General features: G+C 39.8%; 1 protein-coding gene across 7 annotated transcripts in view; it reads right to left on the bottom strand.

Annotated features, from left to right (window-relative positions):
• CDHR1 (cadherin related family member 1) overlaps positions 1-23,449 on the bottom strand; it is a 70,248-nt gene extending 46,799 nt beyond the window's left edge. The window contains exons 1-5 of one of the 7 annotated variants that reach the window (XM_068139986.1): positions 23,154-23,449; positions 20,893-20,955; positions 16,581-17,740; positions 11,612-12,058; positions 3,981-4,076 (exon numbers count right to left, since the gene is read on the bottom strand). In XM_068139986.1, coding sequence (XP_067996087.1) covers positions 3,981-4,076; positions 11,612-11,648 — 133 coding nt within the window. In that variant the 5' untranslated portion in view covers positions 11,649-12,058; positions 16,581-17,740; positions 20,893-20,955; positions 23,154-23,449. Of the gene's footprint in view, positions 1-3,980; positions 4,077-4,826; positions 5,184-11,611; positions 12,932-16,580; positions 17,741-20,892; positions 20,956-23,153 lie in introns of those variants that run through there. The other 6 variants (XM_068139984.1, XM_068139983.1, XM_068139989.1 and 3 more) reach the window with 6 other exon arrangements.
• Between the last annotated feature and the right edge of the window lie 1,798 nt (positions 23,450-25,247).

The following is a 25,247-nucleotide window of genomic DNA, read 5'->3' as shown; positions in this document are numbered from 1 at the left end:
AGTTGAATTTTTTTGCCTCATCAAAAATGTAGCCCAAATGTGAGGTCTTGGTGGGTCTCTAGATTTCAAGTCACAGCTTGACAAAATTGTCCATGTCTCTGTCCTTTCTAGTCAGAAAGGAATTATTTAAAAAAGAAGTATGTTAATTATTTTGCTCAGATATTTGTGTCAAGGAAGGCTGAAAATAAATTGTGGATAAAAAAAAATGTTTGGAGGTTTAGCTGCTATATCTGTGCCAAATGAAATACAGATACATATACAGATATACAGAGAGCTGGCAGAATGCCAGGATGGGATTGCTGAAGGAACAGGGGAAGGATGGAAGGACCTGAAGGGATCAGTCAGTTAGTGGGGTAGGTAGTCAGCAGCTATAGCTCTATTCAAAGAACCCCCATGCAAACTGGCTTTTAATGGAGAGGAGTGCATAGCTGGGGGCAGGGGTAAAAACAAAAAGGAAAAATGCCAGGATGAGAGGCATGCAAAGGTCTCCAGAGCACTGATGGTGTTTGGGCTTTGAGAGAGTAAAGAACTTAGGCCTTCTGAGTATGCTTCAATCCTTTGCCCTGCAGCTGTTCCCAGTCCCACTCTGTCCTCACTATGAGGCCTTATGAGGATTAATGAGATAAGATGAAACAAACAACCTGAAATAGCATCCTCCACATGCCTTAAGACCTTGATTAGGAGCACACGTACACTTTGTATGTACACATGCAACACTTTGCAAAGAGCCAATCATCCCCTTGCCTTGCCAAACAGCCACACAAACTGCAACAGCAATTTCAGTCCAGAACTCTTCCCTTTCTTCTTATGTCTGGCATTTTAAGGAACTGCTGTTCTGACCCTTAATACCTCAAGGGTTTTCATGCTCTGCAATAAATGGGGTCTGGGATCTGCAGACATTTTTAAGCTTTCACCCAGAAATAGTGTTTGCTGTTTTTATAATTTAGGTCACAATGTGTGCAACTTGGTAGATTACAACTATTTGTAAGTAAGCAAAATTATACAAGGGAAAAGAAGGTTAAGGATAATATGAACATCATAATGTGATTTGTGATAATGTGTATTCATGCAGTTTCTTATTCTACAATCACAAAGAGAATCCATTGCCTCTTTTTGGTGCTCCCAAGGCATATTCTTTGTCTATGGATGCTTGGGAATATAATTAACATATTGCCAACTGCTTGTCACCTCAGCAGGTCCAAAGACTAAATTTCTGGAGGTTTATTAAAGCTGTCATCCATGGCATTGCTCAGATCTGACACAGGCTGCTGCCCAGAAAAACATCCTGCCTATGACTCCAGACTTTATGGAAGCACAAGGAAGACTGCAGCCATGTCCCAGCTCTCAAAGTGCATTCAGAAGAGAGGACCCTGCTGTAGTCATAGCTTTCAGTTAAGGCCTTCTGGGAATTAATACAAAGAAGCACTGGAACCTGTGTGGCAAAGCTACCACATTTGTACTTCTCAAAAGTAAAGTCCTGCTTCTCTTTCCAAAAAGTTTCTCAAAGTGCTTTGCAAAAATATATACTGAGACCTTCCTCACCTTTCACCTCCCAGAAATGCTTTTGATGGCACCGTTCAGAGCTCGACACCAGAAGCTGCTTCTCTTTTGACTTTTAAAGAACATTCATACAGCAAACTAGAAGTACAGACCAGCTGTTACAAACATGTGTAAACATACTTTGGATGAAGCCAGCAAGCAAGAGGCACAGCAGTACTGAACATGGAGCAGCCTGAGTTTTATCACTGCAGCTACCAAAGCATAAACTCTTCAGGGGCCTCTACATACCTTGTCTGATTGCTGTTACAAAGCACATGCAAAAGCCTATCACATATTTGCCTTTATCCTTACTTAGGCTAATTACAAGAATGCTCTCATCCTGCACACAGCTGTTTTGCCGTTGAGGCATAAACACTCTGTTGCCTGGAGCACCAGATCAGACATACCGTGTCCCAGCGCGGGAAAATTACTGCTGCACTTTGCTTCTGCAGGAAGTGCTGTCACTTGAGACCATGTAGCACTGCAGTCCTGGTAGGAAGGACATTTTTGACTGCGCTGCAGCTCTGTACCATCTTTAAGTCCCTATCCCCAGGCAGGTGGCTGGAGGCTCCCAGAAGTGGCAGGAAGAGGCTGATGCTAAATGCCTGCAAGCTGGCATCACAGCAGGGGATGGGAGTTTGATGGCAAGCGATTTGTGCTGCCTGTGATCTGGGCAGAAAAGTTGGCAAACACCACCCCAAACAGAGTGGGAGCCCCATTTTCTGGCTACTTGGCTTTACAAGACTTATCTACACTGTTAAAATAAGCGATTCCACTGGCTAATCTTACTCCAGCAATCAGGAGAGCTGTCCAAATTGCCAAAGCTGAGCAAGTGTGGTTTCTATATGAATCTGGGCAGAAGTACAGCAAATCTGCATCTCCTTGGTCTGCTTCTGACTTTTGCAAGTGCCACTACATTACAGCTGGCCTTCAGCTGAGGTTTTCATTTAAGCTCGACTGAGCTTATTGCAAATCCCTGCTGCATCATAAGCATGTTCTTTTTAAGTTCACTGGCTAGATGCATCACTTCTATGCTATGTGCTGCCTTCTCCCCCTCCTCCTCTCTGGTTGAAGAGGCAAAGGGGAAGGGACTGCTTTCCAATCATCCTCTCCTCACTGCCTAGGATACCTGATGTGGATCTTGTCTGGCATTAACACCATTGAGTCAGAAACTGAGACAGTGAGCAAACCCCAGGCAGCTGCTTCTCAAAGCAGTAAGTGACCCTAGTCATGTTTAGGAAGGCAAAAGCAGTAGCGTGGGTCTCCAGAGAAAGCTGTGTCCCCTGGATCCTTCTCTCACCCTTACCTCCCAGCTGCCCTGAGAGAGAAGGGGTTAGGTTGCACCATTCTGCACAGAATCATAGATTAGTAGGGGTTAGAAGGGACCTCTGAAGGTCATCTAAGTCCACCCCCCTGCTAACATAGGTTCACCTATATCAGGCTGCACAGGAATGAATCCAGGCTGGTGTTGAAATTTTCCAGAGAAGGAGACTTCACAACTTATCTGTGCAGCCTATTCTTGTGCTTTGTCACTCTCAAAGTAAAGAAATTTCTCCTTAAGTTCGAGGGAAACCTCCTGTGTTCAGCCATCTCTCTACTCGATGCACGAGCCAGCTGATAAATGGGTGCTCTGACATTCAATTTGCAATAGCTAAGTAATTTTCTGATTTAGCCTGTAAAAGCTGCAGATAAACAGAAGCAAATCCTAATCAAAACCTAGTGCAATGTCAAAATAGAAGGTGGCATTCATTACTAGAGTATATTTTACTTATTTTTTTTTCTTTTCTTTCTTTTTTTTTGTTTTTAAATGTTAGGAAGCTATTCTTCCCCCATGGAAAAATATTGATTACAAATTACCTTTTGGTGTTTATTTAATTTTTCCTAGTGCAACTACAGTTACAAGAAGCATTAATAAACCTGCCTCAAAATGCTGAAAGCTGAAAAAGATCAATTGTTGAATTTTCAATATAACCTTTTTTAAAAACTATCAGTTTAGGCAAATTAATTTTCACTTCAAGCACAAACATTTCTACCATTTATACTGTAAACACATAAAAAAAATATGTGGTAACTGTTTGAATCACACCTCTCTTACTGTTGAGCTTGCTTTTACCAAGGCTGATAAAATTTCAAGCAACTAGGCTTTCTTCTCATAAGAATGTACAGAATTGGTAAGAAGTCCTTCACTACCGTGAAATTATTTCTGACCCCAAAGGTCTGTGCCCTGCTGCTGTGAATAGACGGCTAGACAAGAAAAGGGGAGCTAAAATTCATGTTCCAAAGTGCAGCTATAATTCAAATGTGTCATTTTAAATTGAGGCCAATTACAAGCTTGAGTGAAAAACATGCAAGACCACAGTATACAACAAAATACATGTTGCTAATCAAAAGAGCAAGCAGCTCCAAGTTCACAATTTAAACATACTAATTTTAATACTGACCAACAGGTGTGTCCTCCGAAAGGCTGAAAAGTGCCATGTTCCCATTTGTGCTTCTGGCTCCATTATCAAAGAAATAGGGGGCATAATTTGCCTGAACTGCAATTAAAACAAAACAGAAGGCGAAGAAAACCATTTTGTAGGTGACACTTATTTGGCTTTATTATCTGACTCTTAGTAAACATGAGCTGTTTTGGGAATACTATGAGTATGGAACATACCCAGCTGCTGCAATGGACTTTCAGAACATACCTGCACAGGTATTTTTAATAAAATTACTTATGTATATCACTGTGCAGGTACTCAGCAAACAATGAAAGAGAGTATATGGAAAAAACCCAAACCAAAAGAAACAAAGGAAGCATCGGGATCTCTCTACAAAATCTCAGTCAGTTACAGCTTCATTGCAAAATTAACCCTCTCAGCTTGCAATGGCTTTGCACCTCTCCCCTTATTCTACACATGCAAGTCTGAAACTCTCCCAATGCCTCAGTACCTTACCCAGTATTCTAAGCACATTATGTCTTAAAATTATTCCTACTGCATGAGCAATTAGCCATAATTAAATTGTTACTTACTTGCTGCCAGACAACAGCAAAGTTACAAACAAAAAAAAGAAACAACAAATTAGTTGTCATTCTACTGACTCACTGTTAAGAGATTTAAAATAGCCCATTTGAAACAAAACTCCAAATATATAAACACAGAGCATAACATTTGCACAGGGATCAGTTGCCAAGGAAAATATTTCAGGACAACATTACCACATCAGTAAGGATTACTACAGGATTTAAGGTTATGCTTGTATCCTCCTGTGTTTTCCCTTAACAAAGTAATTATTGTACTCACCCAGGCAAATGTGCACCAAGCTGAGGAAAAAGGAGGGGGCAAAATGCCTTACATTCTTCATCCCACCAAAGAAAGGGACAATTTCTTCTAGGTTTCAAGGGCTTGTTTTGGTTTTTGTTGGTGGTGGCTTTTTTCCCCCCTCCCTGAAAGGTTCAGGAAAGTGTCCTTCAGACTGGTAAAGAGAAACGTGTAAGAGCCAGTAACAGATGCTAAGATGTTAAGCGGATGACACGTCTTAATTTCTGGGGAATTTAGAGAAGCTCCTTCCTACCACCTAATTAGACCAATTACTTTGCAGGGAGCTGCGGGACTCATTTCTGAGACAAGATTTGGAAGAGTCAGTGTAACTCTCATAGGTTCTGCTGTTAGTATAGTAAAACCAAAAAAGACAGTGAGAAAGTGAAGTAGAAAGTTGTTTTCTTTCTGAACTATCTTCAATTTCTAAGCTAGTCCTCTATTACTATTTTTTTTCTTCCTGAGAGAGTGAGCTAAAAGAGGTTTCACTTTATTTATTTATTTATTAAGAAAAGGAATCTAACATTAGCAACAAATATTAAACAGTTTTTTGTTGTTGGTTTTTTTTTTTAAAGGAAATAATCACATTTATGAGAGCAAAAATATACAGAAAATTGCACAGTAGAAGTCAAAATATTCTTTTCATGAGCTGGTCTGATCATTTAACTCTTGAATGGCATTAATTTCTGAAAGCATCTTTTACATTCAGCATGTACTTAAAAACCAAACCAAACCAAAACAAGAACAACCTGAAAAGTTTATTTAACCATCAATACCTAGGAAAAGCTAACAAAGCAGCATTTTTCATTGTTTGTTTTGGCTTTCTGCACATAAAAGCTGTTTGATCTCATTTAAAATATGTATAATCCAAGGATTTACAGGTTTAAAAAAAACCCAGTCACCCTCCAAAGTTGTTCATAGATAAAGCTATCAGGTGCTTAAAAGAAATTTCATCACTGGCTATACTTCTCTTCCAATGGAGAAGATGTTTACAAAGTGTCATAGCTGTTGAAACTTGACCTGAGGTAAAGCACTTGCCCTTTAAGGATGTGTTAATGGGCTTGTCTGTGTTTTAATTAATAGCCTTCATGAAATAAATGTCTAAGAAAATAATCAGAGTTCCTCACTGCAATACTTTAAAATGTGACAGAAGCTCCACTTTCTTGCTGGCAGAGCCCGTGGGGGATGGTGCTAACTGTATGCAGCAGAGGTGCTGGTGAGACGGGTGCGGGTGCCAGCCCCTTCCTGGGCAGAGCTCCTCCTGTTTCACATGTTTTTCCTATAGAGGGAGCTGGTAGGTAGATGTGTCGCATATTTACAGCGTATCTTACCCACCAGCTGCTGTAACAGCAGGGTGATGGACGAAATGGTGGGAGAGAAGTCTGTGCTGCAACTGCTGTGCTGTGATGCTCCCATGCTGTGGTCAGGGCATTTCTCTACCTTCAGATTGCACTAGACCTATGCTGCTGATGGAAGGACACCTCTGCCAGCAGAGCAAATTGGCTGTAAGGCTCCATAAAGGGTAGAAGTAGAACTCTCATGCACAATATTAACAAAACTCACCATTGACTATTGAACTTGCCAAAGAATAGTACAGAGAGTAAAAGCCTAAATAAAAAGGCTCCGAAACAGATTCAACAAATTAATGAAAATTAGGTTCATCACTGACTAGCACATATGTTGATACAGATACAAACCCTGTCTTGGAAAGGCATTAAATAACTACCTCCCAGAAACTCAACAGTTAAACCAGAGGAAGGCTTTTTGTCATCTCAATCTTTTTCTAACCATGTCCTACATGACCAGATCTTTGCTGTGACTCCATATGACTATTCTTGTAGATCAGTGTTTGCAAAGGCTCCATGTCAAACCAATTTGTGACTTCTGCAGTGGCCTGTAAAGCTCAGGGGAACCTTCAGAAGGCAGCTAAGAAAAACAAATGTATTTTCAGTGCGTTTAAATCCACACTATGGGAAACCAAAGCTGAAAGTTATGTGGGAGGGGATACACACATACAAGATGGATATAGTTGTAATCCCTGCTGCAGATGTAACCATGCCACCACTGTCAACAGTAACATTAAACCACTGTTATAATCACAGAAATGCACCTGCATGGTGCCCAAAAGAAATCATAAATTATACCTAAATGTCCTCACCTGCCTCCTCAATCCAGAACTAACAACACATTTTTTTTTCTGTGGAGTATTTTCTTAGAAAAAGTGATGGAAAGCTCTTGTCAAAGTTAATAGCTTTCTTTTCCCCTGGTTGCATCCCCTGGGGATCTAAATCTCTAGGGCCTGCATTTCTGAGGAAGCAAAATGTCTCTCTCCTTCTGAATTTCAATGAGTTTGAGCTCTTAATCCTCTTCAAGTTTGAAAACCTAGCTAATATGCATCTATGCACACTCAGATATATACGTAACAGATCAACACTGACAGAGTATTTTTTCCTGTCAGAAAATATGCTTTGACGTAACCGATCAACACTGACAGAGTATTTTTTCCTGTCAGAAAATATACTTTGATCAAAGGAAATACATCTCATAGAGCCAGGCTGGTTTTGATGAAATTTCTTCTTGGGAAGAAAAGGGATAGAAGGGGGTTTCAGGACAGCAATATATTGTGTCCCAACAGTTTTTGGGATGGAAGGATCCCTCTCTCTATGTAGAAGAAACTTTCTATTTCATTTATTTTTAGGATATCAAGTAGGAAGAAACCTAAAAGAATGAAAAATACACATCTGATCTGATCTGCTTCCCAGGGTGTTCTGATTGTTTGTATGAAAACAAATCTAGGAAGAGACAGTATTTTCAGAACAAAAGTTCTGGGTTTGAGTCACTGATTAGCATTATCTATTAGAGTTTGTTAGACAATTCCAAATCTTATAAAATTTTGCATATTGAAGGATGCTTAAAAAGTGCAAGGAATATTTTTCCAGACTTCACCCCTTCTGACCACAGCTTAGGTGTACTGGTGCAGCATGGATGCAACTGTTGTTTTGTGCTTTGTGAAGCCCCCTGGGATGCCTTGAACCATGAAGTCTTCTCTTTGTCCACCACAAACCCATAATCCAAACCAAAACCAGAATTTACCAGGGCACGAGAGCCAGACATGAAACTAATCACACACAAACGCCTGCCAGCTCTTGCTCTGTTATGCCTCTGAGCCTTCAACAATCTTAGAAAAACCTGGGCACCGATGCATTTACTTTTCTTATCCCTACACCTCAATTTTAGTCTAAAATCAGAGGTCTTCCTTGACCAAGTATGGCTGACAAGAAACGTGCTTCCACCACTGCTGAAAGCTACCCTGTTTCTGTTTCCACATCCCTGAATCTTGGAATTGCAGGCCCCACCAAGACAGATGTATTTGGGCACAATTCCAAAGCCTAGGGTAGATGAGAAGTAGCAACAGATGCCAACACTAAAACAGCACATAAAATGCCACAAGACCACAGCCCCTCACATTACACAGCAATACAACCATGAGCTCCTGTTTCCCCTGTTTGGTCGATGGGGCAAGGGGGAAGGAGGTGGAGAGGAGGAGAGGGTGGTCATAGGATGCCTGTTTACAGCCTCTGTTCAGTCACTAGCATCCAAGCTGGAACCCACTGGCACCTGCATAGGCAGTCTGAGTAAAGAGGGCAAAGATTGAGCTGTCCCAGAGATAAATTACTCTTTCCATATTGTGGCAACCCTTCCACCTTAAGGCAATCACATTAGAGCTGCCTACCTGCTTAGCATATAAGTGTGAAGTTTTAATGTGCTTTATTTCAATCAGTCTTTGGATGCTTACATGTCTTCATAATTTAAAAATAAAGACAAAAATAAAATTAAAGAATTAGCAGAGATCAAACTATCTTCCTCTGTCCCTCTCTGCTTTATATTAACTATGTACAGTCTTCAGATTTTATGTCTGCCTTCTTTGTTCTAGACTCTGGATAATACTGCTAAGTGTTGAAGTTCATATTCATACAATAACGACTCAAGCTACTCTTTTTCCTATGCTCATTACCCAGTGCTGGGTGTATATGACATTAAGTGTTATCTTGGAGAGGAATATTCAGCTTTTTGCGTGTGTGCATTTGTGCATGTAAATAAATTTAGCATAAAAAATGCTGCCCATCTTATGCAAACTTCAGCATGTTCAGAAAGAGTCCAAATTACATTCTGGCCTTCACTCTCTGAATCATGTGCTGGGAGGGGCTGTAGGGAGTTACTGTCAATAACAGAATCATAGAATTGTTTCAGTTGGAAAAGACCACTGAGAGTCAAACCATTCCCCTAACAGATGCATGCTTGACCCTTTGGCCAGGACCACCAAACTCTGGTCTTTCCTGTCACTAAAACAAGTATGTCACTTGCTACATAAAAGTTTATGCATGTCTTCACAGCCCGCTCCCTCCCATTACTTGGGATATGCAAATTTGTTTAAATTACTTGGAATTTTTTTATAGTTCTGCAGACTTAAATGCAAGCCAATAAACACCTCTTTGTCTCTCTCATGTGTTATTCTCTTGTTATTAATTGAATGGATCTCATTGTTACAGTTGTGCCTCACAGTAGTGCAAGTTCAGCATTCATCTCTACCACAGGCATATTATAAATGATCAGTCCAAGATCATTAAATTCACATTAAAGTCATCAAAATATAGTAACATGATCATTAATGATCTTGCCCAAATTTATAAACCTCTCTCAGCTCAGGAATAGAAAGTTCAAAGTGATACTGTACTGCTTGGTTTAAGGCATTTCAAGAACAACATGAAGTTGTAAACTCAGTTGTCTACACTCCCTTTTTATATTGCAGATCCCCTGAGCTATGCTAAAGCTCAGCAATATATAGGAGAATGGTAAAACTCTGGACAGACTGCTTTGGGTTGGAAGAGACCTTAAAAATCTTATAGTTCAGCCCTGTACAATGAGCAGGGACATCTTCAACTAGATCAGGTTGCTCCATTCAGCCTGGCCTTGAATGTTGTAATGGAGGGGGCACTTACCACCTCTCTTGGCAACCTGGGTCACCACCCTCATCATAAAAAAATTTCTTCCTTATAGCTAGTCTGATAAGAATCAGATACTATGAAGTGGTAACTCAAAGGATTCAGGAAGATATAGGATACAGAAGAAAAACACTCATTCATGGAAAGGAAAAGGAAAATTCAGAGAGGTGACTATAAGCATCTGACCACAAGTATTATTGTGACTTGAACCTCCTTAGAGTGTCCTAAAGTGGATAAATAGAATGGAAGCACCCAAATTAGCTGTTTGCTTTTGAAATTCTGAGACAAAGTTTGAGCAAAAAAATAAAGCCTGCACAGAAACTGTGGTTTCTTCAAGCAAGATATAGCACATTACCTTATCCTTCACACAGAAAATCTTGGCAAAAGCCATGTAACTGGAATGCTTAATTTCCTTTTCAAAAGCTAGGTGTTCTGGTACTTGATTATTTCTCAGTGTCAGAAGCCTGACCTTGAATATTTCCAGAAAAGAGGTCACAGCCAGCATGGTCAATCAGTTCCACTGTCTCAACACCCTTACTGTAAAGAATTTCTTCCTGATATCCTGTCTAAATCTACCCTCCTTGAGCTTCAATCCATTCCCTCTTGTTCTATCCCAACAAACACTAGTAGGTCTTTTTCCACACTGGTAAACAGACAGTGCTTTAAAACCCTCAGAAACAGTGCTAGTCTGCAAACAAAAATCGCAGAGCACTTGCCTGCATGATTTACCATGAGTTAGTGAATCACTGTGGTTGGCAGCAGTGAAGATTTGGGGAATTCCTGGGAAAAAGAAGTAACTCTCGCAGTGCTTCATTTCAGACATGGCTTCTCCTAGTTGTAGTCTGTCAAAGAGTGTTTGCAAAAAATGTGCTGCAGGAACTCAGGAAAGGAGAACATTTGCCACCTCTTCTAAGTAATTAAAATTCTTGGTAAGCCGTTTTAGTAGCTTAGTGGTTTTTAAAGACCATTGCAAAATCCATTTATAATTCAGTAGCTTTGCTTTGTTGGAAGCTACATATTGCTCTCCTCATATTGTTTTGTCAGGGATAGAAGATGAAAAAATTGTCCCTAAAATACCCAGGTATAGCCTACATTCACTTTGGCAGCATGATCTCTGATGGATGTGGTGCCATGGAGCATGACACAGATCTGTGTGAAGGATGCCATTTAACAGCAGGCAGACAATCCCAGTTATTTATGGAAGAACTAGTATTCTTCATTGTTTTGCTTGTAAAAATTGTACGTGTAACTCAGAGTTGGGGTTGGAATAATGAACGAATCAGGATTTTTATAGTTTACTCAGCAGTCTACTCTGTGCCCGAGAAAGACAAGAAGACAAAGCACAGCAAGAAAATACTGCATTCTCCCAATAAATCTTGACTGGCATGCATGCCACAGACATCACTATATAGATGCCTTGATTACAAGGCAGTAATATGAATTGTTGAACCAGGAGATGTATGAAAATCATACATGTTCCTTTCACTGCCATGTATAACCACATTCAGCTGTTCAAGTACAGGAATGGGATGGATGCAAAGACTACAGGGGAACTTAAGCCTTTGCTATAGATATCAGCACCAGACCACACTGGCACTTCAGGCACAGAGGCTGGCACAGTCCTTGGATTTTACTCAGGTACATGTATGACACCATAATTTCAGATGAGTCTTTATGACCTCTCTTGGAAATGCAGGTATGTGCCTAAATCATTCTTGGAACAGAATCCACCAACTCTCTAGCTGGACTAAGTGCCAAGGTACTTACCTTGCCAGGATCTGGAAGATCCAAATGTCTGGGGCATACCTCAGCCTTTGCCTTTCACTCTTACAGCCACAGAAAATTTGAGCATTGAGGCAGCCTTACACCAAAGCAGTGTTTGTTCTTAACCTAGAAAGCAAAATGTATTTTAAAAACAAATTGTTTATAACACAACAGGCCTAAATACTCAGCTTTGAGGTAATTTACCTTACCTCAAAAACACGTGGCACTGTCAGAGTATTCCCTCATACACTTTACTGCACCTATCTAGCCCTTGCCGGGACAGATTTCTACAGTCAACAGTCCTCAACAGCAACAGATGCCCAAATCATGCAGTTGAAATTGTCTTTGGTACAAAAGTTATTTCTGGAAAGAAGCATTGCAGCACCACTTTACACCCTTTTTGGCAATGTGCACTCCAGTCATTCTCCACGATTTCCCTTAGATAAAATCCTGTATAGACAAAGAATGTCAAGATGACTTTTCTAGCCAGTGAGAACTTCTAGTCAGAAAGACTTGGCATCAAGTAAAGTCATGTCTAGGAATAGCCGAAAGCATGGAAAGAAGTTGGGGAAGGAAGAAGAGAGTTGTTTTTTTTTTCTTTTCAAAAGACAGGGAATTGTGCAAAGCACAGTGTAGAATTAAATTACAATTAACGGGTTGACTTCACTTTCAGATTTAAGGATCTCCTTTCAAAACTGTTGTCTTGACTGAAATTGATACAAGTCCAGCAAAGTACCTTTCAAAGATTATCAAAGATGGAGCTTAAGGTCAATCATGCATATAGTGTTTTGCTAGACATGACTTCAGCTCAGATTTTTTTTTTTTAATCTCTGTTTTCATCAGCCATTTGCCTGAAGATTTTTGCAGAAGCAAGCTGCAGTGCTGGTATATATTTAACTAAGTCAGAGGAAAAAGAATGAATTGTTTAACCTTGGTGCATATAAACAACTTCAAGGTAAGAGCCCAGTGACAACTGCCATCATTTGTTGTTTCCCAGGTAATAAAAAGTTAACAACCAGAAAGCCAATGAATTGAAAAGAACACTTTGAAGAGGGCCTTGCAGACACTATTGCATTATCTCCTTCAAAATCTTGTTTTCAACCGTCTCACTGTTTCTCTGAGGCCGTTTGTCAACAGATGGACCTATTCACGCTTCTTTTGTATGAAAACATCTTTCTTCCCAGGCATATTGATCTCTTGGGGAAAATTCTGGGATGCAAATAGGTTTTAGCATTGCTAAGTGAACACGCCACACAGCTGGTGATGACTGTGACAGAGGGCTCTACAACACCACAAACAGGAAGTTTTGTCTTGAAAATCCACCAAGCAAAGACAGTATTTTCCAGTGCCTGTTGGTTTTGTGAGCTGATTTTAACAGCACAGCACACCACAGAGACTTGATTTTCAGAGACCAAGCAAGCTGTATGGTCCATAGACTAAGCAGATGGTGCCATGGGAATGTCTTTTTTACCCCTCTGTGGTTGGGATCAGTGATGATGACCAAGTAACAACACAGAACCCAGCAGAAAACCACTCTTCTTCACTGACCTAAATTCTAAATGCTATCTTGCCTGTCAGGTGAAGGAAACCCTGCTGCAGATCCTATTAGCCAGGACCCACTAGCTGCTTTGATTGCACTACACTTAACACAAACAGATGTGCACATTAATATAGCTAAGAGATTGTATAAGTGCCTAATGAGCAGCCAATCACAACCATCCATTGAACAGGTGTTTCTGCATGCACTAAACTTTTGAATGATTGGGCTTGAATGCCTCCTATATAAGGAGTACCTTATACCTGTGCAGTAGTGTCAGATGAGCCTAAACAGCTCTTGAACTATCAACCTGGATGCAGTTGGAGCCTCTGACAGAAACTTGGCTTGGTATGATAGCTTCTTGGGCTAGAGACTTTTATAATTGTGTTAGGCTGCAGAGGATAGACAAGTCATGCTCAGTTTAAGATCTCTCATAGGCACATAGTGACCTGATTTCTATGATATGCTTTCAGAGTCTGACCAGATGGCATTATGAACATAAGGTGCTTATCCTACAGCAAATCTCTGGCCTTAGCCACTCCCTTGTCAAGCATCAGCCTGAAAATGTGGAATTAAATCTTCCACACCTGAAGATATTCACTGTCAGTGCATGTGAAATACGCAAACAAATGTTGGCACAAAAGTTGATTGACAAGTTGGAAAAATCCATATCCAGGCTCCTGCCATTGAGACATTGAAAACAGAAGTAATTTTTCATAATTTGTTCTGTGCTGAGATTCCTGCCCTAAGATCAAAAGACAAAGCATACTGAGGGAGTTGTGTGTTCAAAAATAATGCAGATCATCCAATGACTGACAAAGGTCTTACAAAGCTGAAGGGCTACTGGTTGAAAGCAATACCCTTGCTCATGTCAATTAATGTAGGACTAAGGAGCTCTCTTTGCTGCTCATCAGCAATTAAAAAACCCCAACTTGATGAGTCCTGTAGGGTAATTAGCTGTGATGAAGACAGCTGTGTACATGCAGTAAAAACTAGACAAAAGAAGATGGAGGTATATGAGGGGTTCCCCCTCACCTTCAACCTGCAAGATAAAGCTGTTGATAAACTTTGGACAAACTTATCAGAACAAACTTTAGTAAAAAGTGTATGGGAACTTGGTGTGCATTCACCATCTGACAGTATTTTGCTAAAGCTACTCACAAGGGGGGAGTTAGTAACAGCAAACAATAGTATCAAGCAACAGATCTCCAGATTTACTGTAATGAACACTTAAGTGTTCAGGACAATTAGCCTGGAGAAGAGGAGGCTCAGAGGAGACCTTACTGCTGTCTACAACTACGTGAAGGGAGGTTGTAGCCAGGTGGGGGTTGGTCTCTTCTCCCAGGCAACCGGCACCAGAACAAGAGGACACAGTCTCAAGCTGTGCCAGGGGAGGTTTAGGCTGGATATTAGGAAGTTCTTCATAGAAAGAATGATTGGCTATTGGAATGCACTGCTCAGGGAGGTGGTGGAGGTGTTTAGGAAGAGAGTGGATGGGGTGCTTGGTGCCATGGTTTAGTTGGTTAGATAGTGTTGGACTTGATCTCAAACGTCTCTTCCAACCTGGTTAATTCTATTCTATCATACAATAATATATAAATCTACAACAGGAAGCATTTAGCCCTCTGATTTTATATTTCACTTGAGTTTATTATTTGAGATTATATTGTCCATGCAGGATTTTACTTTTCTTTGGTAAATGCAATCACAAGGAGTTGCCGTATTTTGGAGAAATGGAACTTCTCCAGAATCGTGGAGTCTTCAGCTAAACCCAGGCACTTGCACCACCAGTTGTGGGCCACACAGTCTAGAGGGCTGAAAGGCCAACAGCAAAAGCTCCCATAATCCCTTTTAAGATCATCTGGTGTGTAAAGAATACATAATTTTATTTCTTTTACTACCCATTTTGAAAGAAGACATTACAAAATATCCCTCTGCCCCAGCAGGGATAATTTCATCTATGCTTTTGACAATTCACAATAATAGTGCCAAAAAAGACTGACTGATTTGGTGTTAGCTGGTGGTATTAAGCTCTAAACAAACTGAGGAGCCACCTGGCTCGCTTAGTTGACAAGGTCAGATCAGAATCCAACATCTGTTCTGGCAGGCATAGAGATACTTCAGAAACATCTTTATTGGAACTTGAAGGCTGGGCAATTTTCATGCTTGACAGCCAAATGCACACCAAAACACAAGATGCAGACAAATGCATTTGTCAGCTTGGACAGGCTAAATTTACTACCTTATATAAGCATATGGCTTGTATATTTTGAAAAGCTACTGAGCAAATACGTTTCCACTCAGGTAATGCCATATGAATATACACAGAAATGAAAGGAAAACAAAAGGAAGAACATGAGAGCATAAGACTCAAACTCTACTAAGGAATCACCTGCAGAGACTGACACATGACACCCTGACACTTCTAGAGGAGGTAAAACAGTGTTTGGGCACCAGTCACAATCCATGCTGAAGAAATGCGAGAATTCCTGATTTATTTTGTTCAGCCAAGACCTGCACCTCACACAAGTGACATTTTTAACTTGAACAGTCCTCAGCCTCAGTCTTCCAGATTGGCCTCATCCTAAGTGCACAAAAATACTCAAGTGCATTGGATGATGTCCCTGCACCCTCTAGAGTCCCAGAGCATTTATCCAATTGTTTTAATGTTCTTTGGAGCTTATGTTTTTGCAGTCTGAAGGAAGAGCAGTGTGAAGAACACTGACTGGAGGGTGTAGGGCAAGACAAAAATCATGCAGCATTTTTCAGATATAAAAGAACTGGCTTTAAGCTGAAGTTGGAGAAAAGAATCTTCATACCTGCTAGCAATGCTTTATACAGAGCTGTAAACACATATGGCCATATTTTACAGAGTAAAATGCTACTACAAACACATTTAATAGACAAAATGCTCTAAATGTTTGCTTGCCATTTGTATTCTACAGATTCCTTCTGTGTGCGCCAAAAGACAAAATAGAAATAAAAAATGTTTGCCCAGTTATCAGCAGCAGAACAATCAAACACAGCTCCTTTACAAACCTCCTGACTCAGTTCTTGTGAGGACTGCCAGCTCCTTTATCCTTGAGATAAAAATGCTATGCATGGTCAGCTCTTCAAAAATAAGATGCTGAGAGTCAGGTCTATCTAATCTCAAAAGCAAGAAGAAAACAAAGCAGTAACAAGCACACAGAAGATCCAGAAATAGGTTCAATTGCTCAGTACAACAGAAACATTGTGAATAATAGAGCATGTCCCCACGCAAGTGCCCAGAAATCTGACCCTTGGGAATTGTATTTGCCTCTGTGGCTTACAACATGCCTCTGACTGTCCCTATTCAATTCTCTCAAATTGTGAAGGGCACTGAGATCATTTCTATCATACAGAAAATTATGTTAAGAGAAACAGCAGTACTATGAGTACTGAGGGAAAAATTACCTTTTGCAATCTGCAGTTTGCCCAACAACAGAAGAGATTTCTACTCCTTGTCATACTCACTAGAAGGAATACAGAATTTATGAACATCCAAATAATTCTGGTGTAAGAACTCACCTCGGGCACAGAAATAGCAGCATATGCAGGGGACAGTTAGGAAAGGAGAGAAGATACATGAGCAAAGACCCTACTGGTTGCTAGTGATGTCCAGAGGGTGCTTCAGTTTCTCTGCTATTCAGCCCTTTGGTATTATTCTTGGCATTTATTTCAAGCTCTAGTAACTTTTATTAATTATGATCACACAACACTGGTGTCCAGGAGGGAGAGATTTAATCTGATTAGATTTACCATGTTTCCAGTATGCTGTATAATAATCACACGATGACTTTCTTCTAGAAAGTTAAAAAACAGGTCCCTTTGCTTTAAAGGCTGGATTTAAACCCCTAAATGAGATATTGAAAAGCTTACCAGTCTACTTGCATCTGGTCCTTTGCCACTTTTTTAAAAAAAACTGCTTATCTAGTTTCTCAGCCCTTTCTAAATGATTAGCTCTTTCTCACTTGCCTGAAATTAACTTCAAACTTAATGTCAACCACTGAGAGCGAAGGCTGCAGAAAAAAAACATCACGTGCCTCGCTACAAACAAAATCCTTTTGTCAATATAAAATAAATCATTCATAGAGAAAGTTAAATATGTGTATATACTGATAACTAGAAACATCAGCCCTTGCCCAGATTTTAGGCAATCAAAAAATGCAAACCAAAGTGATTCAGCTAGATCTCCTCTTTCTCTTACTGGAGAGGCTAAATCCCTGTTTGGTGCAGAGGAATACACAAGTGACACAGAGTGTGATGGCAGCCAGACAGGTTTGCCTAAGCCTTTAGCTGCCAGGCTAATATTAACAAGATAAAGGATTCTGAGTGAATGAATAAACAGTACTGCCTGAAACCTTTCCCAAATGAAAAATAAAGTACGCTCATATCCTATCTGTGAAAGGAAGGCACTCAACCAAGTAAAGCGCTGGCAGGCAGACGATGTTCATCCTGTTCACAGTCCACTCATTTTAACTGTGGAAGGGGTCCAGAAACTACCAGAGGGGCTGGCTGAGGACAGGGCTTGCAGTATTTCCTCATGTCCGTCGGAGTAATTTTGAAATTCATACCTGCAAAACAAAGATGAAAAGGAGAGGAAATGGAGAGAGATGTTTAATTGAGAGTGTGAAAAACAGCACAAAACCAATATCTGAAGCTGAGCCATGATTGTATGGGCAGACTTAGATTGTCGGTGATCTGACAATAAAAAATAATGTGATGGCAATTTTTTCCCCTCTTCAATAAATTCCTGGAAATCACTCATTCTCAGCAGCATTTCCCCCCCTGTACTGAGGGTGCACAATAATGCTGGAAATTTCCGCATTCAGATGAAGGTCTTCAAAGATACAAGGGCAGAATTCTCTCCATCTCCTCAGAGGCTGAGTCCCGTAATCAACACAGACAGTATCTTCCCATTACTATCATTACATTCATCATTTTCCTGGAAAAAAAGCCACAGGCTGAAATTGCTTTGAAATATTTGATTTCTAGAACAGTAAGTGTTTCTGATGGAAGAACAGAGTTCTGGGACATCAGTGGCTTTACTTCAAAAGTATCCAGTATAGTTAAACGATACCCCTCCTTAAGCCACGCTGACTTACTCTTTGAGTGGCTTGGCAGCTAGGCACATGCCTAGCAGGAAGAACAGTGAGGAGTAATGCTGAAGAGCAGGCAGTGTCCTCTGCCTGCAAACTGAATAAAGCAAGTACCATTCTCCTAGAAAAGACAGCTATGTAGAAGCACAAACCACAGATCAATCCTGTAACAGCAACAAAAACACAAGTAACACTGTGCAATTGCAAACCAGAAGTGCATCTGAAACAGAACACTGTGGTGAGCTTTGGGCAGGTGCTGCCTTAGACCAAGGCTTTTACACCTTCACTAAGAATTGCAAGGGATTCAGATAAGCATTTTGTGTGACGCACTGTAGGTGATCCTGCTCTGTAAGGAGGGTTGGACTAGATGAACTTTTGAGGTCCTTTCCAATCCCTAACATTCCGTGATTCTGTGATTTTCACATATGCAGATTCTCAACATAGAGAGGTAGCTGTGTGCAGCAGAGCAGTGTGCCCTGGACTAAACAAACAGCAATGCCTGGCCTAAAAAGGGTTTGACTGCCACTGGAGACAGGAGATAGTTACAGTTAGCAGACTGGAGCGCTCAGAGAACCTGGAAACAGTCTAACAAGGGACAACAGAGGATGACATTTCAAATTGCCTTTGCAGGTCATTGTGGTGAATTTACAGGTTTTAATGGACTTCTTCCTTTGTACGTTTTTCTTCTCCCTTCACATAGTGCTTTCCATTACTCTGGAAGACCTGTATCATTGTATCTTACCCAGGGGGAAACAGCAGCATGCTTTCAAAGGAATGTACTCTTTGGAAGCACTTGTTATCAGAGACATTTCACACCTGTTGCATGAAAAAAAAAGCCTGAAATAGTTGCTGTTTTGTGAGGTAACCGCAAATACCTCAGACTGAAAAATAATAGCTATGCTCATTTCATGAAATGTCAGTTCTTTGGAAAGGTTATAGGTTCAACCAGGTAAGACCCTGATATGTCTCAGGCCAAGACAGATAAAAGGCACCTCTGCGCATTCAGCATTGTATTCTCCAATCCTTCAGGATAGGCTGGGAATCCACCATTACTGCTGTAGATCATTTACAGCTGAAGTCTTCAGTTGCTGTTACATCTGTCAATTAAATAAGGAGCCCCCAAACAGCTATAAACCCCTCACCCCAGGCATAAATCTGAATGTGTTCACTGCACCTGAAACCAATGGGATTCTGCCTATAAAACAAAGTCCATGATTCAGCACAGGAGACTGGAAAGGAAGGAAGGGGACCAGCTAGAGAAAAACTACAGAGAAACACCCAAGTTATGTAAAACCAAGAGGGAATAATGCACTTAAGCTACTTTTATCAGCTGGAAGGAATTTGCTGGGAACTTCTCATAATAAAATTACTAATTTGAAGATTACAAGAGGCTAAATTAGTATGAAATAGATAAATTCAGATCAAATTTTCTACATTTAAAGTTTACTGAAATTTATCAGCTAGCCACTTAAAACAATTCAGAAACTTTAGATTTAAAATGTTATTGTGAAGAGCATACCTAATTCTATTCTAGACTTTTTTCATGGTTCAGCTTTTTTTACTGGGGTGTCACTGAAACCAGGGGTACTACAGACACAGAGAAAGATGGAAACTGAGTGGATTTGCACTAGTGGTGCCGAATCACCACAGTAAAGATGTATGAAAATGGACAAGATTGGAAAAACTATCATATTTATACAGTGAAAGCAGTGATAAGATGTCAGAAGTTGCCATAACTTCTTAACACCCCCCACCCCCCCCCGATTCTTCCTGCAGGAAATCTTCATTTTGCTATAAAAGGTAGCTCTAACTAGAATTTTAAAATCAGATTTAATTCTTCCATTGTGCAAGAAAAAAAACTGGTGAAAATGTTGTCTTGAAAGGACAATTATACCATTTGAAACACTCATTCAGAATGGGGCTACTTTAAAAAGCAGCAAAATTTGTTGTTGTCACTTTGAAGGCTAGGGGTCTTCTGTATTGACCCTTAAAACAAATGATCTCAAAAGGCTACAGGGTGGCCTTTCCCTTCCATTTGCTCTAGGCAAAGAATGCGTTTGGCAGGAAAAAGCTTCCAAGTACTTCAACCTAAGTCCGCTTGTGTGGTCAGTAGACACCCATATTTAGAATAAATTCCATCTCAGGTAATTCTTGTTCCTAGTAGGGCTGAGAGTTTAAAACGTGAATAGTTTTGAACTTTCAGAATCACACTTTGGTCAGTTTCTTAAAGCATGGAGACTAATGCAGTCAAAGGTAAATGGTGATAGAATATGGTGGGCAAAGCTACCATAGAATTTCACTTTTGCAGCCTGTGTTCTTATCAGTGAGGAACTACGCTATGATCCTATTCTTTCTCCTCTGGAACTGATACAAACACTTTATGCTTTCATTAGACTAGTTCATATTTGTCTTAATCATTTTACATTGGGAGCATTAAATGGATTATTTTCTACTCCTATTTATTCCCAAGCCAAACACAATAATGTGACTGAGAAAGAAAAGAACAGTGGTACAGTGCAGATAATACTCACCTGCGTGAAACATTCTGTAGCTTGCAGATGGAAAAAAAATGGGACTTATCTATAATGATTACCTAATTCATGTAGTGAAACTGTAAATCATATTACCTTTACGAGTGTTTTTGTTGAGTTTTGGCGGCTTGGAGCAGCAGACTTTTTTAATTTTTCGACCTAGGAGTGAAAAAAATAATACATTACCAGTGGAATCAGGCAAAGCAAATAGTCATGCATATACTCCAAATGGGTTAGAGTTCACAGACATTTTAATTACTGTATTTACCGTTGAAATCCTTGACAGAGAGATCAGTGAAATAAAGGATTATCAGGACTGATTTTTACATTTCTGCATAGTTTTGTCCCTAGCATAAACCAAGAATTGTTCTTTTCCATACTTCTCCACATAGATTGTAAAGATTTCAACCCTTTAAAATGTCACATGTTGGCAGGCATTACAAATAAGCAAATTCCAGCTGCCTCAACCTACGAGAGAGGCTCTGCACTCTTTCTACAATTGCATCACTTAATGAAAAATAAAAAAGATTAGCAAGAGGGGAAAAAAGAGTATCTCTGTGTCTGTATGCAGAGGAGTGTAGAATAAGTTGCTTTGGACATGTAAAGCCATTTTATTATTCCCTCCCTAATAGACCTAAATAAGTGAGCTGTTGGTTGCACTTGGCATGTGTGATGGATGTGTTAAAGGGAGAAGAAAAGTTTACACTGGAGCAGAAATTAAACAGAAAGGACAGAGATAAGACAGGTAAGATCTTATCTAACTCTTACATAGGCTAAATTTTCAGGAAATCCTGGTGGCACAGTTCTACAATGAAGACTAGTGATGGTGGCTGCTCTAGCAGCCAAGAGGTTTAAGATGTTAACACTCACATTCCGTTCATATGTAACAGGTTCTACATAAAAAAGGCACTTCCTACTTTCCCACCAATATGTTTATGAATGAGAGACAGCATATTTTGCACACTTCCTTCCCACCTTCTCAAGCAGTGAAGCACCAAACCACTAAGCAGCACACTAACATTATTATAGGATTTCATTTGTATTTGTTTGGGTTCTACTTGGTGCTGCCGGCTCCTGCACTTCCTGGACAGACTTCTGCTATGCTCCTGAAGACACATCTAGGTATTCTCCAACTTTCCTTGCACTGTTCCTCAAGTTCCCCTGAAAGGGTCTGGGAATCCTGAATAAATAAAAATAGAAAATGCAAAAGGACCAGAAGGACTTCAGGTACATTGCATGATGACATTGCCACTGACCAGAGCTTTGGCAAAGAGCTCTCCCACTCAGATAAGACTCTGGTAGAATAGGAATAGAGTATAGGTAGAATTAACCAGGTTGGAAAAGACCTTCAAGATCATCAAGTCCAACCTATCACTCAACACCATCTAATCAATTAAATCATGGCACTAAGTGCCCCATGAGTCTCTTCCTAAACACTTCCAGTGATGGTGACTCCACCACCTCCTTGGACAGCCCATTCTAGGAAATAGAAACAATGGCAAACCTACTGCTTTTGACCTTTGGACATTCAGCTTGTTCTTCCTTATTGCATATTCATTCTCTACATCTTGTATAAAATAAGCACCATAGAACAATCATGGTGCGTCTCTGAGATTTACAATACAAAACATGAATTTCAAACAAGTAACTCTAAAAGTGACATCTTTCAAATTTAAAATCGTACTAAACCACAACCCTCCAAACTCAGAATGCTATCTTCAGAGATGTGTCTACAGACAGATGGAAAAATCTGTATTTTAAGATTTAAACTCTTCTGTGCAATTCTGCACTTTGGAATACTGCAAAACAGTAACTGGGTACTATGAGGTAACGCAGTAATGATGGATATGAGTGGTTAAAAAAAAACCTAACAAAATCAAACAAAAAAGTCAAGACTGAGTGAAAGTCAAAAGAACTGCTTTGACCTGTTTACTATTCTATAAAGATTTTGCCATTTACTCTATTTGTGTTAATCTCCTCCATATTCCCTTGTTCCGTAAGGATAGAAACTCTCTCCATTAATGTGTTTCTCACTACTCAGAAAATATAGGGCGTTTATATTGGTGGATTTTTATCTACTGGAAAAATCTAACAGGACTTTTTTCAGAGTAACAGGTTTCCAAGCACAGATTAAGATAAACAAAATTAATCATTCTATACTATGTGCAACAGGTAGTAACAGAGAGGAAACAACTGTATAAAACAAAGTACTGGTAGGCAATCACATTCTGAAGTTTAGTTCCATTCCCAAATTCCCTCTTTTCCAGTTGTCAAGCTATGTTTGTTTTCTTTAATTAAAATCAACATAGCCAAAGAATAGAAAAAGAAAGGAGTTGCATTAGAAATATATACTGTACCTTCTGCAGTAAAGGCGTTGAGACACAAGAGAAAGATGAACAAAAAGCCACACAGCACCAGGAGCTTCATCCTTCCAACTAGATACAAGATCTCTTCAAGGAGGCTGAAAGAGTATTCTGGTTTGCTTCCAGGGCAATCTTACCTTTTTATAAGCTAGATCTAAAGGAATGTTGTGCTCAGAATGGGTGGAGATTTGGCCTTTGTGTTACACTTCAATGGGTGAAAAGAAACAGCCTTTCCTATTCAGAGAAGCAGTTTACTCTAAATCAGGCAGCAGCTAGTTGCAGTAGAATGTATTACCAGCTAAAACAGAGCACCTGTCTTGGAGTTTTAGAGTGCACAGAGATCCTCCAATGCAGAGTACTTGTCCTGTGGTTCACAGCAGCCTCTTTGGGTGAATTTGGGTGTTCTTTGGGGTGCTTGGAAAGGCAGAGAGCACAGCTGAAATGAAGCTGTGTGAATAGTGAACTGAAACTGACAGGGCAAACCAAGCCCAGAGAGTTTAAATCAAAGTAGCTGCCAATGTGTTGTTAACATAATTAATGAGATAGGTGGTTAAGCAGACTTCTGAGTTTATTATTAACTTCTCAGTATCTGTTTTAGCTTGATAATTGTCTGTTGCAGAGATTCCAGGTAGCAATCAAGATTAAGAAATCCATCAAATTCAACACAGTATCAAGGTTCAGAAAGCATGTATTAAAATACATTTTCTTTTAAAGTCCTTCAAGCAGGGTCAGAGTTGAATCTGTTCAAGTAAAAATGTAGGTTTGCAGCATCTAATTCTCACATCTTATTCTGGTAAGATTTACTTCTGGAATACCAAAATTTGCTGGGAATTTCATAGTGATGAGAGATGGGAGCAGCACCTGGAAACCACTCAGACTTGGAATTAGCAGCAGGACACAAGGCTTCACTCTGGTGCATGTATATTGTCCTCTCACCCTAGCCCCACATTTCAAACTTTCATATTATAGGTTTTGGATTTGGCTTGTTTCTTGCACTGGATCAGCAGTCTTCCAAACTGGTTCACCCCTTTATCTACCAATTTTAGTGTCAAAAATGTAATTGTACATTCCAACCCAGCAATATCTAAATATTGCATAGACTGCTACCACCCAGACATCTGTTCATGTCAAGACTGACATTAGTAAGGATCTAAGAACAAATCACTAACCACACTTGCTACAGAAAGCATTATGTTCAAAATGCTGTTTGAGGCCTCCATTCTTGAGAAGAGGTGGCTTCAGCTTCTGTTTAAATGCAGAGTAACAGGTGAGTCCACATCTGGAGAAGAGAGAAGATGTTCTGTAGATATTTGTGAGGAGGAATCCTTCAATATCCTGGAGATCATCTGGTTTTCTCCATCTAGAACATAACCCGAGTCCTAGATTGCAGCATCACAGAACATTGTGACCTGGTGGTGTTCGGTTGATGGCTGAATTTGATCTCAGAGATCTTCTCCAATCAAAACTATTCTATGGTTCTGGGATTCCATGAACAGGCCTCCATCACCAGTAGCATGCCTCCATTGTTCAGCCTGCAGTATGGTTTTGAATTCACATCACTGTGAAAGTACTGAACTACAGTTCAGTCACTTACACACAGGGAAAAAAACCCAATAATTAATGGGACACCAGGGTGTAAAGTTTAATTTTATAAACTCAGGCTTCTTTTGAAGAGTTTAAACATATGGATGTAAACCCTCATCTTGTTCTTTTAAAAATCAATAAAGCACATGAAGAAACAGGTAGAAGTAATTTTTCTGCAACATTCAGTCAGGCTGTCTGAATAGTGATAACACTGAATCAAGTACATATCTCACTTAGTGACTACAGTGGTTTATCTCCATTACACTTTTTGAGAAGGTTTCTAGCCAAACTCACGTATACATGACATTGCAAATGACAGGATAATAATTATCATTGCAAAGGTGGTCTAGATAGAAGCAGTTAATTTTTCCTCAGTATGACTCCCCAAACTAAATAAAAAACAATATATGCCTAATTCCACAGAATTAAATCCACTGCACTTCTAAATTAAGATTTATGTGATATTTGATCCAAGTCTTTACTTGCTCTACTTATTTAAGCCTA

Source organism: Melanerpes formicivorus, unplaced genomic scaffold (assembly GCF_026170545.1).
Source record: "Melanerpes formicivorus ecotype bairdi unplaced genomic scaffold, bMelFor1.0.p_v2 SCAF_6, whole genome shotgun sequence".
Taxonomy (NCBI): Eukaryota; Metazoa; Chordata; class Aves; order Piciformes; family Picidae; genus Melanerpes; species Melanerpes formicivorus.
Note: the sequence above shows the minus strand (reverse complement) of the source record. Positions and strands in the feature narration are given on the sequence as shown.